Source organism: Leiobunum rupestre, chromosome 7 (assembly GCF_980474605.1).
Source record: "Leiobunum rupestre chromosome 7, qqLeiRupe1.1.hap1, whole genome shotgun sequence".
In the NCBI taxonomy this organism is placed as follows: Eukaryota; Metazoa; Arthropoda; class Arachnida; order Opiliones; family Sclerosomatidae; genus Leiobunum; species Leiobunum rupestre.
The window spans coordinates 53,484,673-53,502,567 of record NC_143390.1 but is presented as its reverse complement, the minus strand read 5'-3'; the positions used below and the strand labels follow the sequence as shown (position 1 = coordinate 53,502,567).

The 17,895-nt window shown below is 34.2% G+C and overlaps 1 protein-coding gene across 2 annotated transcripts; it reads right to left on the bottom strand.

Annotated features, from left to right (window-relative positions):
• Positions 1–2,005: 2,005 nt before the first annotated feature.
• Positions 2,006–17,343, bottom strand: LOC149937441 (testis-expressed protein 10 homolog). Of its 2 annotated transcripts, none has more exons than XM_090152816.1 (14): positions 17,070–17,343; positions 7,389–8,187; positions 6,736–6,845; positions 6,549–6,668; positions 5,787–6,000; positions 5,534–5,666; positions 4,594–4,760; positions 4,348–4,531; positions 4,204–4,274; positions 2,875–3,026; positions 2,721–2,801; positions 2,381–2,666; positions 2,178–2,302; positions 2,006–2,110 (listed from the first exon to the last, which is right to left on the bottom strand). In XM_090152816.1, the coding sequence occupies exons 1-14, from the start codon at positions 17,247–17,249 to the stop codon at positions 2,027–2,029; spliced, it is 2,706 nt and encodes a 901-aa protein (XP_090008942.1). In that variant the 5' UTR covers positions 17,250–17,343; the 3' UTR covers positions 2,006–2,026. The 2 variants fall into 2 exon arrangements, with proteins under 2 accessions (XP_090008942.1, XP_090008943.1); XM_090152817.1 differs by lacking the exon at positions 17,070–17,343 and adding an exon at positions 13,443–13,493.
• Between the last annotated feature and the right edge of the window lie 552 nt (positions 17,344–17,895).

The following is a 17,895-nucleotide window of genomic DNA, read 5'->3' as shown; positions in this document are numbered from 1 at the left end:
TCCCCGGGACATACTATGACTCAGAGTCCGCGGTGGGGTTGGTATAATATATTACCAAAATAAGCAATTAGCAGGTTCGTGTGAAAGGAGAGACAAGGACGGTGGACGAGCTTTCAAAGAAGAAAATATATACAAAGCTGTTACGGGTTCAAATTGCGTTCTTTTTAACCGTTACAAAGCCAAGTGCGATAGCATGCCCAACAATGCCAAATTCAAAATAAACTGATCAATAACTTTAGTGAGGAAGATGATTGTACAAGAGGTCGATGAATCTGGTGAGTTTTATTCAGTAATTGCAGATGAAACTAGAGACAATTCATGGTTGGAACAATTAAGTGTTATTATTTTATTATTATTAGTGAGAGTTGGGGTGGTTGGTTTCCCTTACCAAAAATAAGTTGGTTTTTAGTTGGTTTTCACATTTAAGTTGGTTTTTAGTTGGTATTTAGTAGGTTTTCACATTTAAGTTGGTTTTAAGTTGGTTTTAAGTAGGTTCAAGTTGCCAGCATATTTTAATAAACTATTTAAAGAGGTAATAAGTTGTTTTTAAGTTGTTTTTAAGTTGGCTGGAAAATACTCATTTTTTGAAGTTGGTTTTAAGTTGGTTTTTAGTGGTCAGATAATTACTTAAAAATTTTTAAGTAGGTTATAAATTGGCTTTAAGTGGTCTTTATTAAGAGGTCTTTTTAAGTAAGTTTTAAGTTGGTTTTAAGTGGTCTTTATTAAGAAAGCTTTTAGTTGGTTTTAAGTTGGTGTAAAGTGGTTTTTAAGTAGGTTTTTAGTTGGTATTTAGTTGGCATTTGTTCCAAATACCAACTTAAAACCAACTTAAAAAGTTACAAGACCACTTATTTTTTGGTAAGGGTTAGACCCAACCAGACGTCCATTGTGCAGCCCCAGCCTTTTAAACATGGAAAAGCCCAGTCTCTAAAACAAAGCACAAGATTTTCTTCGCCGGAATGTTGGAAAGAACACTCGTTTCCAGCCTATGCATACCAAGATGCTCAAACCTTTGAGCCGCATAAGAATCACAGACACAAAAGACATGAGAGGAAGTTTCCTCCTCTGCAAGGCATGCCCTACACATAGGACTCTCACTGATACCAATCAGATGCAGATGTCTATTAAGCTGGCAGTGACCTAAAAGTAGGCTCGTAACCACCCTTATACTACTCTTAGAAGGCCCAGGAAAAAACTCCTTAGCCTGCCTCTGACCTTCCGTCTCAAGCCAAAGCCTGACCTGCCTCTCAGCCATAGCGCTATGCACATGGCTGCGAACCAGACCATTGGGTATTGGAATAGCAGGTTCAGCACCTAAGAACCTAGCCTCCGCACCCTCCTTGGCCAGCGTGGCGGCCATCTCATTGCCATGATGCCCCTTATGACCAGGCACCCAATACATAGCCCTTACCAAAAAATTAGTGGTCTTGTAACTTTTTAAGTTGGTTTTAAGTTGGTATTTGGAACAAATGCCAACTAAATACCAACTAAAAACCTACTTAAAAACCACTTTACACCAACTTAAAACCAACTAAAAGCTTTCTTAATAAAGACCACTTAAAACCAACTTAAAACTTACTTAAAAAGACCTCTTAATAAAGACCACTTAAAGCCAATTTATAACCTACTTAAAAATTATAAGTAATTATCTGACCACTAAAAACCAACTTAAAACAATGAGTATTTTCCAGCCAACTTAAAAACAACTTAAAATCAACTTATTACCTCTTTAAATAGTTTATTAAAATATGCTGGCAACTTGAACCTACTTAAAACCAACTAAATACCAACTAAAAACCAACTTAAATGTGAAAACCAACTAAAAACCAACTTATTTTTTGGTAAGGGAGGTGCTAGCATAAATTTTACAGGTCTTAGTAACGTGAGATCTTTTACTTAAGTTGAACATCTTAGTGTTCTCAAAAAATATGCAAGCTTATTTATTCTTAACTTAAAATACTAACAAGAATGGAAATCAGTGAACCTTGACAAAAAGATTTATTGGAAAAAAAAATGGAAACTGCCATTAATCTCTTCTTAGTTTAACTTTAAGTTCAAAACAAGCTTCATGATACCATCTCTTATTTTGAACTTTAACACTGTTTAAAGTCTAAATAAATTTTGAATTATTAGTAATAGGGACAGTAATTATTATTATTACAATTATTTTTATATACCTGTAATTTTTTAAGTGTTTTTGCAATATGAACACCTTGTTCTCTTTGGAGTTCCGCATATTTGATAATTTGTACAATAACTTGGCCAATACAATCAGTTTCTCCTTCAGATAATGCTTCTACTTCTACAGTAATTAAGCAAAGAACCATAAATTTTATATTTTTTCATGTCAAAGCCAGAAGTTTGTTAAAAGAATACTCACCATTGATTTGGTTGCGAAGAATCTGGCATAGTACACCAGAGCATTCTTTGTTATTTATAAAGCCAAACATAATTTCCAAAAATTCTTCACAACGATATTGTGAGGACACATTTTCCGGGAGATTCTGATTTAGAACACACATAACCAAGCCAGCCAAAGCCAACTCAACTAAGGTGGAATTCAGCTCATCACTTAAGCTTTTCTCTCCATTTGCGGCAAAGTTCAAAGCAGCAGCAAGATTTAAAATACCAGCAACGCAATGTATTGGTAAAAACTGGCAGGAACTCTGAAAAACAAATTTATTTAGAGCATATTCAAAACATTGTACAAAAATAAATACCAAAAGTTTGTTAAGATAAATTTCAGTGGCTTTATCAACATCAGAGTTGTTAGGAAATTGCATAATTAGCTGACATACTTCCTAATTTTGAAGAAGAGTTTTTCATGAATTTAGAGAAAGCTAAACCTTTAAAATATAAATGAAGACATTTTACTTCTGTAAGTAGCATATATCTTTCCCAGCTATTAGTTTCAGATGGTAAAATGGTAAAACGTGAAATTTCTGGTGTGCTGTTTCGAAAATAGTTCCAATCTCTATGACTTTGATATTTTTTTTGCAATGTTGAGCAATCATTTACAGATATTCCTTAAAAAAACCAAAAATGATTTAAAATAAGGAATATTATACCATGTGTGAACATATTCAAAAGTATGCCATAGTAGTAATTTCTTTGTATCATCAACTTTATTATGTTTCCATTTTGTCAGTTGTTTATATACCGATGCACCTGGGATATCAACAGAAATTAGATATACTATGATGTAGCTAGCCGAATTGGAAAACCACTAGAATTTCAGTTTACACAGAGCCACGTATCTGCCAATGTGAGAAGTTCCTAAATTACTGGATTTTAAACTCTGTAGTCTACTTTTCATATGCTCTGTATCAAACAAGGTTTCATATAAATTTTTGGGTTTTTCATAGTTTATTCATGGGGTGGGGGGACCTATTTTTTATGTAGACTAAATTGGGGCTTAGAGCTACGATGCTATCAGCAAACATCTAATAGTAATGTTATAAAGTAGCAAAATTTGTAAATTATTATACAGGGTGTTTCAAAAGGTTATGCAATAATTTTAAGGAGTTGTAGGGGGTGAGTTGAGAAGTATGCCTGTTTTTTTTTCCATTTTCCTATGATCAGTGAAAAACGCCAGAGAGCTTCAAAGTGTGGCCTACTAGCCCCTGGAAGTACGCTGCAACGAGCACAAAACCAACTGAACATTGCGGGCAAATCGTGGTCGACCTACTTCATTCCTGTTCTGTAAAATGAACAATAAGTTTGTAACGAACCAGTCGCAGAGAAGTTCAATGTGCCTGTCTCACATAATCGACGATGGACATTGGTAAACATCCGTGAGACGGGGATGCGACGGTTCGGCTACCTTTCCTGGTAGAGACATTGCCATCCGCTTGTCCATATACAATTCACGAAATGAATATCCATCAGTTCTTCCGAAGTAAACTCCATTGTTGCAGTTTGAATGTGATGAGAAATCATGGTCCACCTCGGCCTTAAATACTGTTTAAGTTTACTTTTTAACGCTGGTTACCTCGATTTGTTTATAAAGTCCTTTTTTACCTATCACCTGAACCCAAACCTTAATTTTAGCATTTCCCTGCTGCTTGGTTTTGTGCTTGTTGCAGCCTACTTCCAGGGGCTAGTAGACCACACTTTGAAGCTCTCTGGCTACAACTCCTAAAATTTTTTGCATAACCTTTTGAAACACCCTGTATAACACATGATTATACACTACAACTTTACCAAATTGAAGACATAAAAGAAGACTAAGAAAATGACCATTATCAAATCCTTTGCCTTGGTTTTGGGAACATCTACATTTAATATTAATAATTATTAATATGATTATAAGTATTTAATAAGCAATTATTAAACTATTTTCATTACTTGAAGGATAGAACTTGCAGAAAATAAGTAATATTCTTGACTGAAACTGTATTTGATCTAAATATTTCTGACATGGTACGGAATGCAGAAACACTTAATAATGGAATGGAACAAATTATTTCAATCACATAATGTTGCACTGATAAATATTCATCTTCAGAACACTGAATTTGTTCCAAGAGTTCTGAAAAAAGAATTTAAAAATTTAAAATATTTTGAAAATAAAATTTCTTCACAAATAAATACTTATAACAGCAATGTCATTCTCTTGCAATGAATCCATAAATGGCTGGTAGCCTCTTGGTGCTATCTTACTAGCAGTATGTAATAGAATTTCAAGAGTTTCTTTATTGCTGACTTCACTTACAATGTCTTTAGGCAAGCTTCTCAGAAATGATTTCACTGAATTGGAACTAAATATTCAGAATTAAGCTACATTACATTTCCAAATAAACAGTAAAGTTAGCAAAATGAAATTGAAAACCAAATGACCAATGAATAATTCAGGTATGGCCAAATTAAGTAAGGAGCATGTCAAAAATTTGTGTAAAAAACACAAAATCCCATCAATAGTCTATTAAGGGAGTGTTTAAAACTTGTGGGTTTTTCTAATGTTTAGCCGGTGTGCACGGTTTTTCTGGATTTTTGACCCATGAACTAATTTGTTTTCTTCGTATGCAATAAACTTTCTACAAAATTATAAAATCTAAGGGCATATCCCAACAGTTGCAAGGCTGCCGCAAGATCTTTCATATTCTTGAACTTTTAGGCATTCTAGACACTTGGTGGGAGAACTGATGTTTGATTTTGATTTATGAAATAAAAATATCAATGATGGCATAAAGCATGTAACTGTACTTACTTAATAATTCAGGTATAAAACGCGTTTATGTATCAAATAATGTATGGCAATGATTTGAAAGTCAGACCACATGTGCAAAATTTGAAGAAAAAAAACAATTGACACATGGTAACATTACTGGTCAAAAATCCATGAACTGACACAACTCATTGACATATTTTATTCAAGTGCATTATATACCTGAATTATTAGAAATGTAAGTACGCTTTAAGCTGTCATTGAAATGTTTTAGGAAAGGATTTTGGGCAATCTAAATTTATTTATATTGGTTCATTTTGTTAATCATTTTCCTAACCTTTGTAGACAATTAATATTTATTATTACCTAAGGAAAGGCTTATATTTTAATTCTAAACAGAGCTGAACAAAATAGTCAAACACAGCTTGTCTCTCTTTTCGGTTTGACTTCCAGTTTTCACACAAGGAGTAAAGGGCAGAATGAAGTTTTGTGCAAAATTCTATAAATAAATTTATCACTCATCTACAAATTTAACATTTGAATATTTATTTATATTGGAACTGTCTGCATAGATTTAAAAAAATCTGACAGGATTGATCGAAATAATTGAGAAATTTACCTTCTTCAATATTATAATCAACCATTCTTTTCACAATATTAAGAGCTATCGAGATGTTTTTTGATCCCCGGACTTCTTCTTCATTGAAGATTTTTGCAAGGTAATTTATAATTTTATCAAAGCAATGACCCATGGAATTCTTAATTTTTTTTAGTTCAGAAACTGTGACTGAGTACACTTTGCAAATTGTTAAATTGAGATCCAAATTTGTAAGCTTAAATAGAATAAAAAAATTCACAGTTAACAATAATTTGCAAAAGGAAAACATGGGGTAAATTTGGCCATGAAAATCAACATAAAACTGTAGGTGGGCCGTGGACTACTACTTGCATCACTCAGCTGCACTAATGTCTTTTCATTTTACAAACTTCACTGGAAAAAACAATAAGAGGGGTTTAGCAAAGAAACGATTTGAAAACTATTAGATGTTAGACTTAAAATAATAATAATAATTATCAGCTAGGCTAATAACCAAGGCACCACCTTAGGCCTAAGTCATCGAACGACTTTGTGAACTATTTGTTTGTAAAATAGTTTGAGTCGGCTTCATTATATGTACTTTCAAAAACCCTGGGTACTGCTGCAAGTATACAAATGATTTCCATTTCCGCATTATGATTTGAAACTTAAAATATCCATTTGAGTAACTTAATTTTCATTATTACTATCAAAGATGCTGTTTCTAAGCTTCAAATCATGTTAAGTTATAATTGATTCTCAAATATGCCAGTAACCAAATAGCTCAAAAGATTTCTTATTTACTGAAGTACTTTTCTTTTCCCCCTTTTTCGAATTGTTTGGCACAACCATAACAGAATAGGGAAAATTCAGGACAAATTGCGTAAGAAAATCTTTAGTAAAATTATCTTGGAAACAAGTGACCTATTAAATATTACAATGCATTCAATTATTCACTTAATTTAATATGTTTAAAAATGAGAAAATTTACACTAGCTGAGCTTTTGGTGCCACTGTCGACAATTTCTGCCCATTCACCCAGCAAAAAAGCCACTTGCAAAATAGAGTGCATTGTTTCTGCCAGTGATCTTGATACAGAACCTAAACATTTGTTTAAATATATGTTATCAGAATAGTGGAAAGTGGTATTGTAGGAGATGTCCATTGCCACGCTGGAGGAACAGTTGGTAGGCTGTCTACTATCTCATATACAAAGGATATAAATAATATAAAATACACATTTAAAGATGTAGCTGCTTTTGATTTTCCATGACACTCTTTCACAGAAACATTTTCCATCTATATTTATATTTTGTTGCAAGGGCGGTACCATAGGCTAATGATATTGCCCCATATTCTTAGTGCCTGAATTCAATCTTGCTAGATATGTAAATATTTCTAATCATTTTGTGAAGAAAGATTTATGTTAATACGTTCTACTGTTTCTACTAATAAATTTATCACTGTTAATCACTTTGTACTAGTTTTTACATAAAATCAAATATCTAACTTCCTTGAGCAAAGCTCGAGATATATGTATCTTTCTCCCATAACCAACATAAATAAAACTACTTAAGGAAACTTGACACTGTCGTGACAGAAGTTTGAGAAATAAAAAGTAAAGTTAAATTAAGTTGCACTAACCTCTTTTCAGAGTCGAGCCAGATGGTTGAGCTTCTATCCAAGTTTCTTTTAAAAGAGGTAACAAAACCGAAATAAAATTTCTAACAGCTTTGCAATCTCGTAGCAGATTTTCTTCAATAGCAAATGGATCTGTAGAACTTAGTGTAAACTGTGGTGGCAGTTTTGGTGTGAAAGGTCCTGATCTATAAATAGGTACATAAAGGGGACTATTTCCATCCCAAAATATTTCTTTAATCTGCAATTCAGTTTCTTTCTTGTCAGATTTTTTCCAAAATGTGATTGCTGCTGTCAAAAACTTCTCTATCCTTTTAAGAACACTGATACGCCAAATTTGAGTTGACAAACTACTCGATGGCTCGATCATCAAGGTTCTTATTATGATACCTGAAGTGGACTCTCTTTCAACTGATATTTGCTCGAGGAAATTGTGCAAAATTTGACTTCCAACAGTAACAGTTTGGTCGGGATATTTATCAATGAGAATGTCAACATAGTTCAATGAGCTTTCTCGAATTTCTGATGATATATGCGTCATAGCACATGATAAATATGACGTAACGACAGAGAAAAATGGTGTGATGTGATTTGGTGATACGTGGGTGAAAACTATCACCAGAAGTGAAAGAACGGAGTCCCTCACTCTTGACTCTCTGTCGACCATCAACTCGCAAGCCTTTTCAACGATACCAGCTAAGTTTGGGAGAATTGCTTCTGGTTTAGAGACAAGAAGATCTTTCAATCCCACTAAACAATTGCACCGTATGCTTGGATTGTAATTCAATAAGCGATTTAAAAAATCCTGAAATAAAAAAGAAGTAGAATAAGTGATAGTGATAGTCTCAGTCTGCCAAAGCAAAGTCAGAGACTGTTTACTTTTGTAGTAATGGTATTCAAAATTCAGGATTTTGAAATTGGAAAAAAATTCCAAGTCAAATCATGATTAACAAGATAGAAACCACTTAAGACTTAATTTTGAAAAAAAAAATTCATTACTGGTTTAGTTAAGCCCAGAACACAATTTTGTAATAAGATACCAGGTTAAAAAAAAATCAAAAACTCTTGGTGAAACTGTCTATAGATTGTTAATTAAATGGTGTGGAATTTTTAACCATAACTACTACTTCAACTGACAGTTATATTTACAAAATGCTCATTTAACTATAAATTTAGCTATAGCTTTGAACTAAAAAGCAAATTATTAATTGAAATAAATCACCCAAGATGTGAAAAACTCTAAAAATTATTTCAGTGACTATTGAAGTCATAAACTGATGGGGGTGGAAACCATGCTGCCAGGAAATGGGATTTCTCTTTAACAGAAAACATCACTCAATAGAATTGAAACCCAAGACATTAAAATTTGCTTACAAAATAAAGGGCCATAGAATTGTTTGAATTTTGAGAGTGAGACAATGTGATCACTTGTTTTGGGAAGCTATGCCTGAATCATGTGATAGAATTGGAAAAGCTACCTGGAAGTTAGTCCAAATTTGTCAAACATTTAAACTAGAAGTTTCTAAAAGAAATACTATTAAGTTTTCGGGTTTCAGTTATGGGTTTCACACTGACAAGAAGAGTACCTGAGATGCTTATTACCAATTTTGTTCAAAGTCAGGCGTAATGCAGACCTATATGAGATATGAAATTTCCCAGGAGACGTTGCACTACCCATACGATTTGCCATGGTAACCGAAAGTTAACATAGTGAAAAATAAAAAACATACGTGAATATTTTTCTCATGCATAAGGAAGTTGAAAAACATTTTGTACTTTGGAGAGCAGTAATTTCACTAACTTGATGAAAAATCATATACACATTACACAATCCATAATGTAACCTTTTTAAAACAATAAGTTGTGTTTTTCATATTTTTAAAGTTTTGATAGTCATTTTTGCATGCAATGCAATTGCAACGAAAGATGTAAGTTTTATGGAACCAGACAGATTTGATTGATTTATAAGGGGAGCAGCATTCTGGCAGACCATTATTTATTGACATAAGACTTTCTTTAATACATAAAATAGCTGCGATTTTTCCTTGAATCATTTATTATTTAATCAAATTATAACTTAGCAGGCTACTTAATTTAAGCTCCTATAAAATACAACTCTGAAATTAGTTGCTACAAGTAAAATACCTTGATATCAGATATGATTGAATTACCAACAATGCAATCTATTTGGAAGCGTATGTTATTTGCAATTTAAAAGTTTGAAGCAGAAATAGTTCCACTTGGACCCAGTGAGAATTGATAGATTTTAGGAAACACTGGAGTAAGCAAGTAGTTTTAGTCACTCTACCAACTATCTACGTTACATTACAAAATGAGGAGAGAAGAAACTATATTTTTCTAAGTGCTCCAGCTCAATAGCAGCATTCAATAAATCTTTAGAATTGAAAAGTATATGCACTATCCCTTACCAAAAAATAAGTTGGCTAAAAACCACTTAGGACAACTTGTATTTCAACTTGGTTTTCAGTTTGTATTTGGGACAAATGCCTACTTAAAAATAACTTAAATCCTCTTTATTAATCAACTTATTTCCAACTAAACCAGAATCAACATTTACATTTAACTACTTAAAAGCAACTTAAATCCTACTAGGGAAACATCTAAAAACCAACTGAAAAATATTATGTAATTTCCTGACTACTAAAAACCAACTAATTATAAACTTAGCAAAAGCAGTATTTTCCTACCAACTGAATAACAACTTATTACCCCTTTAATAGTAACTTGAAATATGCTGACAACTTGAGCCTACTTAATACCAACTTAATATCAACTAATTATGTGTATACCAACTAAATACAAACTGAAATACAACTTATTTTTTGGTAAGGGCTGATACAATTTTGGTAATTATGTGACCTTTAAGCATTTAATTATTGTAAAAATCATTATGTTCCCAAAGGTATTTGATAATGACTTTTTTATTCAAAGTCAAAAACTGTTAATTCATTAGTATTTTTTATTATGAGATCTTGGATTAATTATGTACTGGATATATCACTCCGATATTTTTGTGTCTCACAAAGTTCACAGCACGACCGCAGCGCAACCTATCGGAGAAAAGTTGCGGCTTCTCGTTTTGTGTGACAAACCTTTTTTTCTCCCCCTCTATTTTTATACAGGTGTTGTAGGCTTAGCATTAAAATTTCGAATGTAACGGGTAATAATAAAGTAATATTATTATTAGTAATAATATATCATTTTTTCAGTAAGTTATTGTTATTTCATTTTTTCCTGGAGATTATATTAGAAAAAATAGACAATGAATTGTTGGGATACCTATGAGATATTAGGCATTTCAAAGCCTCCTAAAAGAGATGTTCCGGTTCCTAGTTCACCTGATTCTTCTGGTAAATAAACCATACGTTGGTTTTTTAGCAACTTCTAACCTTTATTTATTTATATGAATAAAGAAACTGAAAAATCAACGGCAGAATAAGACTCCTCCGAGAGTGAGAATGAACCAATGACCCAAGCGCAGGTCTTCCTGGAAAACAATTATGCGTCGTCTTCAGTTATTTAAAAGAGCATTTGAAATTTAAAATATAAGAATACAATTGTAAGGTTTTGGTGTTTAGATGAAAATATAACAACCGCAGATGAAATTCTTTCTGATGCTAAAATAGATCAAAGATATGGACCCTAAAATGACAGAGTAGAGGGGCTCTATCATCACTGATGAAGCCAGTTGAAATAATCGTTATGATTTAAATTTTATATACTCATTGTTAATTTTTTTGCAGCATTCAAAAGCCTCTTGCGAAGCAAATTAAACCTCCTTCCAAAGTAATTAAAAGTCACATAATTGAACGTAAGTTTTTTAATGATTGAGCAAATTTCATATCCCTAATAACACATTTTCAATGTTTAGCCAATGATTATGATAACTAATTTCGGGGAATATTTAACGAAGTTCAAAGTTATTTCCAAAATTGTAAATAGAATGTTACTAAATTCTCCTGAATATTCTTCCTCTTCATCTTTTTCTAGAGGAAGCTGTTGCTATGGGAGCCTATAGGCTCAACCAGAATGGTTGGTGGAAGGCGAATATTTGGGATAATAGCCACACCAAGATCTACTGGGAAATTTCAAGTCAGCTACCTGTCTACCTAATGGGTTCTGATATGATGGCTAAGAAGTGACATTTTAGTAAGCCTTTCAATACTTATTTTCCAAGCCATACGGAGTGGGCCAATCATAGTACCCTCGGGACCAGAGGAGAAATCGTATGGTATACCGATGGGTCTAAGACCTTCTCTGGCTCTTTTTCGTTGATATATTGTCTTACTAGCAATCTCGGCTTCTTTGAAAGCCTTGGTGTGTATGCTAGTGTTTTTCAGGCGGAAATTGCCGCTATTTGCTTCTGTGTTGACTTTTGTCTTAAAAAGAAGCTACATGGCAAGGTTATCCAAATTTATTCGGATAGTCAAGCAGCCCTCAAGGCTCTCAACCAGTTTCCGGTTTCTCCAAAACTGGTTTATAGCTGTTTGAATCTCCTCTCGGAGCTAGGCACCAACAATAAATTTCAGCTCTATTGGGTTCCTGGCCATCGGGGGTACTATGGTAACGAGAAAGCCGATGTCTTAGCCAAGAAGGGGGCAGAGGCTGGGTTCTTTAGTCCTGAACCTGCCGTTCCTATCCCCTCTAGCATAGTACGCGGCCTTATCTCTAAATCCATGACTGACCGTCAACTCAAGCTTTGGCTTGAGATGGATGGCCAAAGGCAGGCTAAAGAGTTTATCTTGGGCCCCTCTAGGCTAAGGAGCTGCTCTCGCTTTCCAAATCTAATATCAGGTTGGTCGTTGGCCTACTAACAGGTCACTGTCTCCTTAACAGACATCTTTACCTGATTGGAATCAGTGATGATCCAATCTGTAGGGCATGTCAGGCTGAGGAGGAAACCGCCTCTCATGTGCTTTGTAGGTGCGATTACTACGCGGCCCAAAGATTCGAGCATCTTGGTATGCATCAGCTGGAAACTTCTGATTTCTATAATATGCCGGCCAAGAGGATACTCCAATTTGAGTCGGATATCGGGCTCTGTAAGTCTTAAGTTTCGGGTTTGCACAATGGACCTCCCCCCCTTTCACTAATAATAATACTAACAGTGCCAAAAAGGCAATCGAATAGATCTTGGGACTTAATTTTAAAGATTTAAATGATTTAAAAGCCATTGAACCAATTTTAACTCAAACAGCAGGAGATAAAGTAACAGAATAAAAAGAAAGGAGACCAAATAGTGAAATCTTTAAAGCATACCTTGGTAAATAAATAAATAAATAATAAATTTATTAAAAAAAAATTTCAAAAGATTTCTACCATTCAGGGTTTTTTCAATTTGGAACCCCAGGAAAGGCTTTGGGCCATAAATGCAATAATAAGGAGTGCCCAAGAAAAATCCTCAAATTGACATGTCATTGGGGCAGTGCTGCGGTCAATTGGAAGGAAGTCTGCCTTTGACATACCACTCACTAAAACCCTGACCACTACGAAAGAAAATACTCCAGAAGAGTTAAAAAGTTGGATTGAAAAGCAAGACAGAGGTGGGTTATTTTACCCTACAACTATCGCTTTTGATTTTTTCCGGGATATGTACAAATGCATTTCTAAATATTATGGGAAAATTGCAATAGAAAACCGAGTTCCAAAAGCTAAAGAAGAAATACTAGGAAATGATGATATTGTATGCAAGTGGAATGGTTTTTTCAAAAGTGATGTGTCGCAAACAGAAAAATCAAGACTGTTGTTACATTGTATACAAAATTTTATGAACATTATTGGTAATGGACACAAAAAAACTAAAGGACGACTTTAAAACAAAAGCTCGCTGCAAAGCACTGAAATCCAAAGCGAATGCCAAAGATATGCAAAGGAAACAATTACCAAATTGTGCAAATAAAAACTTGTTTATGATAAATATCAATAAAATGAAATTTCTAGTCTAAAGCCCTTCTGCACTGTCTATTGAAGTATTTCCTAAAGCACTATGACAAGGTACTTTGTAATTTTTTAGCATCCATAAAATTTCACGATTGTTACCAATTGTGTCAACAGTACGGTTTTCGTTAGAACCATTCGCTCCACGTTGTCTGGAAAACCCAAGCTCCAGAGGATCTTGATTAAAACTTGCTGTGAGAACAAAACTTGCGCCTTTACTTAACAGGAATTTAATTATGCCTATCATGGCTTTTTCTGTAAAAACCAAAATTAACAACTGTTTTAATTTTCAAATATTGAAATACAGTTACTCGTTTGTCTCAACCCAGACAGGGTTTCAACGGATAGCAGCACTTTCTTTCTCTGGACCATAATTTCCTGGGCGTTCTTCTACTTCTTGCTCCCACTCATCCAAATAACCTAAGAAGTCATTTTTAAGCCACTGAAAATGTAATAGTTAGTCAATACAATTTGTTTTTAATGTCATCTTCAATACCTTTAGACGCTGATCATCAAGTATTGAAAATGGCTTCTTGCCTGGCTTCCTTTCGTGGTATGCTTTATGACAGTTGCTGATATTGAATATATCAAAATAAGTATCAAATAATCTTATAAACTTAACAGTTTCAGTATAATCTTCGTTTTCTTTCCCAAATTCTGCCTCAATACAATTCGCTACTGATGAACTCAATACCTGAGTGGCATACCTGACTTTCATTTTACTATATGAATTTAAATTCACATGATCACTCGTTAAGTTATGAGCCCTTCTAAGGTTTCCGGGGCTCATCATTTCTTGTTTGTTAACTTCTTTAACAGGATACCATGTAATGTTCTAGCCATTTTTATACATGAGCCGTACTTCACTTCCCTCTTGACTGGAATATAAGCAGTTTCTTGTAGTTTTTATCAAATGTGGTGGATCAAATAAAAAAAAAATAGAGCGTTCCTCAACTAAACTGTATTGATTTGTACAGCAAAGAGGAATTTCTTGCCCAGAGTCAGTGGTCATGTTAAAAAACTTTCGATTTGTTGCCGCACCATCTCCTATCAGCATTAACATTAGCACATGTGATGCCACTTTTTTGTCAGCAAACTTATTCGAACTCATTTCATTTAAATTATTTCTGGCTTCGTTCAGGTGTGTATACCCAATTATGTCACCCATTCCCTTTTTTTAAATTAATTCGTCTTTGGCTTTGATTTCATCCAAGAGAATGTTAAAATACTGTTGGTGTGGCTTCAGTGTTTCGGGTTTTATATTTTCTTTCATTTTGTTTAACGTTTCGTCTGAGAAGCCTAGTGTTCGCTTGTCTTTGGGAGTGTGCCGGAATAATGTACAATACGATGGCAAGCTTAAAATTTTAGAGTCAGATAAACTTCTATAAGCGCTTGGGGACTTGTGGTACTGGTACAAGCACCATTTGACGACCAGTGGGTGCCATCTCCGGCCATGTTTTTCAGTTTGCTTGATTATTTTTAATTGCATTCGTAGAAACAGTGCTGCAAATGATTTATCTTCCTCTTTTGGTATGTATTTCTTAATCTGTTTTGTAATCTCTTAACTTTCCTCCTTGTAAGAATTTCTCTGTACTTTGATGCTTTCAGCAATTCAATAAGATTTTTACTTCTTATTTTTCGTCTTTGCATTCAATGATTTTGTTCTTAAAGCATAACTTCGGAACTTCAAGCAAAACACAGGTTTTATTTGGGTTTAATCTGGAACACTTTTTGTCGTGCATAGCTCCAGAATGCAATGAAAACTTGCCTCGTGACCTCTCTTTCAGCAAATTCTCTTCTTCAACTCCACTACATACTTTCAATTGATTGAAGCTTGACAAAACATCACGAAATTCATTCTCATTACAGACTTTCTTTGGCACTACCATCAAACTATGGCTATCTAAATTTTCACCCATAATGGAAACTTTAAATTCAAAGTCTGCATTTACTGTTGCGTCTATTTCTATTCTTTTGGTTATTTTATTAACCCTGAAGAGTTGAAGTCTGGTGTTATTTAATGCTGAGAACCAGTTAAAGTTATCTTGAAACTTAAACCGATCATCAGAATGAAGAAACTGTTTAAAACTTCAAATGTCTGTGAATGCATCAGTTTTTGTGTGTGTCCTACAGCTAATATCATTATCAGATTTAGAGGTTGCGATACTGTTGCGATCTTCAAGTCCAAGATCAGAATTTAATGAGGGTACTTAGTTTCCTATGATAATATACAAATTTTCTTCCTCAACAGTGGCGATTGCATCTACTTCTTCAGGCAATGATCTTATTCTAGGCCAAGACGTTTTTTTTGCAACAATTGTACCCTATAATGAATACATTTAGTTAATTTAATTACAGAGACAAATTGAGTAGTGCTTTAAAAAACTAACTTGTGTGTTAATGGAATCGAAACATACTGGTGAAAGCAGGTACGTTCGTGCGATCCAAAAAATTGACTGTTCGATGCATATGCGTACGTGGGATCGAATATTTCTGTACTGTTAGAAGGATCTTTATTACCAATGTCAGGAGATGCAAAAGTTACACTTGTAATATCGTTACAGTCATCTTGATAAATTATCGGTGCTGTACTAATATTTTGATCTTGAATAATGTCAGTAACTTGCGTTCTGTCAGTTTTAGATTCTATCATGTTGGTTCCTGATCTGGGAGATTAGTTTATAGCCCCCTGATAGGAATTTGACATATTGTGTTGTACATATTCAGTAGCTACAATTTTCGTAGTTGAAACCACATCCTATAATAAACAATATAAGTAACTGAATAGATTAGATAAGTGATATTTCTTAGACACTTACGTGAAAATGAATTGGTTCCAGGTTTGGTATTGACGGACCATTTTGACCAAGGAAATGTTTAGAACATATTTAGGTGTTTCTCGTGATGTTCTACATTTTAAAATCGGTTCTAACTTCTTTTTGCCAACAAAACCATTTCTTAGAAATTATGGGCTTTCTTTTTGGTTTAAGAAATTATATAAAAGTTACCCCAAACATATGGGGTTTATGTTCATACCTTGAGTCACTATTGCACTTTGGGTAAGCGCAGTGCTTAATTCTACCCATATCAAATGAAATATATTCAATTTAAACTACATAAAATAATAGTAATAATCTATTGAGATAAAGAGTAACGCAATAGCTGCTGAAGAATGAAAATTCAAACCGTTTTTTTTTAAATCCCGCGCCTGCGCAGAAGAGTTTGTCACACCAAATTTTATCTCACCCGCGCGGCACCTGCCGACTTTTTTCTCGAATTTCAGAGACACCCTTGGATGCTTTGAGGGACTAGTAGTGATATATCCAGTACATAATTAATCCAAGATGAGATTCTTTATATATGGCGCACAAAAGAAAGTGAGATAGAGATAGTGCATGCCATTAATCAAAGAAAAAGTCAAGCTCTGATCATATAATTGTGAGGACAGGTTTGTTCTACTGTGTTTTACATAACAGTGTACAACTAGCGTCATGTCAACTTTTAAGGGATTTTGCTTGTGGTTCTGGCATACTATGGGGAAAATTAAGAGTGTTGCTACATAGTTTACTCCATTCCCAAACGCCACTTCTGCTGCCCTTCGAATAACAAAATTTACTTCATTTCTATCAAAAAAATCATCATGAACGTTTTTAGGGGTTTCCAATACTTGGCTAACAGGGGATGGCCTCAAATAATTTCAAATTTTTATAATGGTAGACTACAACTTGCCTTTACTGTTGGTTTCCTGTTAGTGAGAGTGCCCAATGCATCAACATTTGATCTTAGTTGTTCTCTGATAACTATTTTCTTTGCTTTAAAACTGGTGTCAGTTACATTGGTACCTTTAGGAAGTTTCTTCCCGACTTTAAACTTAATTTTTTGAAAATCACCAGTTTTTTTCTTGCCCATAATTTTATTTGTATCGAATACAGAGCAGCCACAAAAAATCAAAACCGCTGTCCCAGACGACAATTGAGGATAGGTTTAAGAACACAATAAGGTCTGCGAAACAGACGATAAGTTTTAAGTGATAGTTCAGTAGTTGTGAACTTGTGACAGAAGCAGGCTTGGAAATAAGGTTTATTTCTAAACTGGTCTATTTGGCCAGGGACTCCCAACTCTTGAATTATTTAATTAGTCACGTAGACCAGTTGGTTAATAATACTGTAGATAATTTTGAATTAATAAACGGAACACCAGAATTTTGGGCTACAAGAGTAGTCGGTCAAATAAGTAGTCTGTCTAATGAGTAGTCGGCCATAATGGTCTGCTCATTGGGCCGACTGAAAAGTTGGCCAAATGAGGAGTCAGCCAAATGCACCCCACCCGTTTAGAGTAGCTATTAATAAACTGGTCTTTGACCCAGTGACCACCACTTATTTCCGGGTGGGGTGCATTAATAGCTACCCTAAACACTTGTTGCGTACCATCAAAAGCGACATAAGACCCAAAAGTGTGCCAGTACGGTAAAATGTTTAATGGGAGCTTGTCTCAAAGTAAAAAGAGGGAGTGGGAGAGGGGGTTGAAAATACGTCATCAAAATTGGAAATTTTCT

Bases quoted from the DNA above. Each gene is read 5' to 3' on its own strand.
- LOC149937441 (XM_090152816.1), bottom strand. From the start codon at position 17,249: ATGGGCAAGAAAAAAACTGGTGATTTTCAAAAAATTAAGTTTAAAGTC. The intron at 5,667-5,786 runs GTAAATTTCTCA...ATTTATTTATAG, and splicing joins TGATTATAATATTGAAGAAG to AATTTTGCACAAAACTTCAT. The intron at 4,275-4,347 runs GTAATGAAAATA...TATTAAATGTAG, and splicing joins CTGCAAGTTCTATCCTTCAA to ATGTTCCCAAAACCAAGGCA.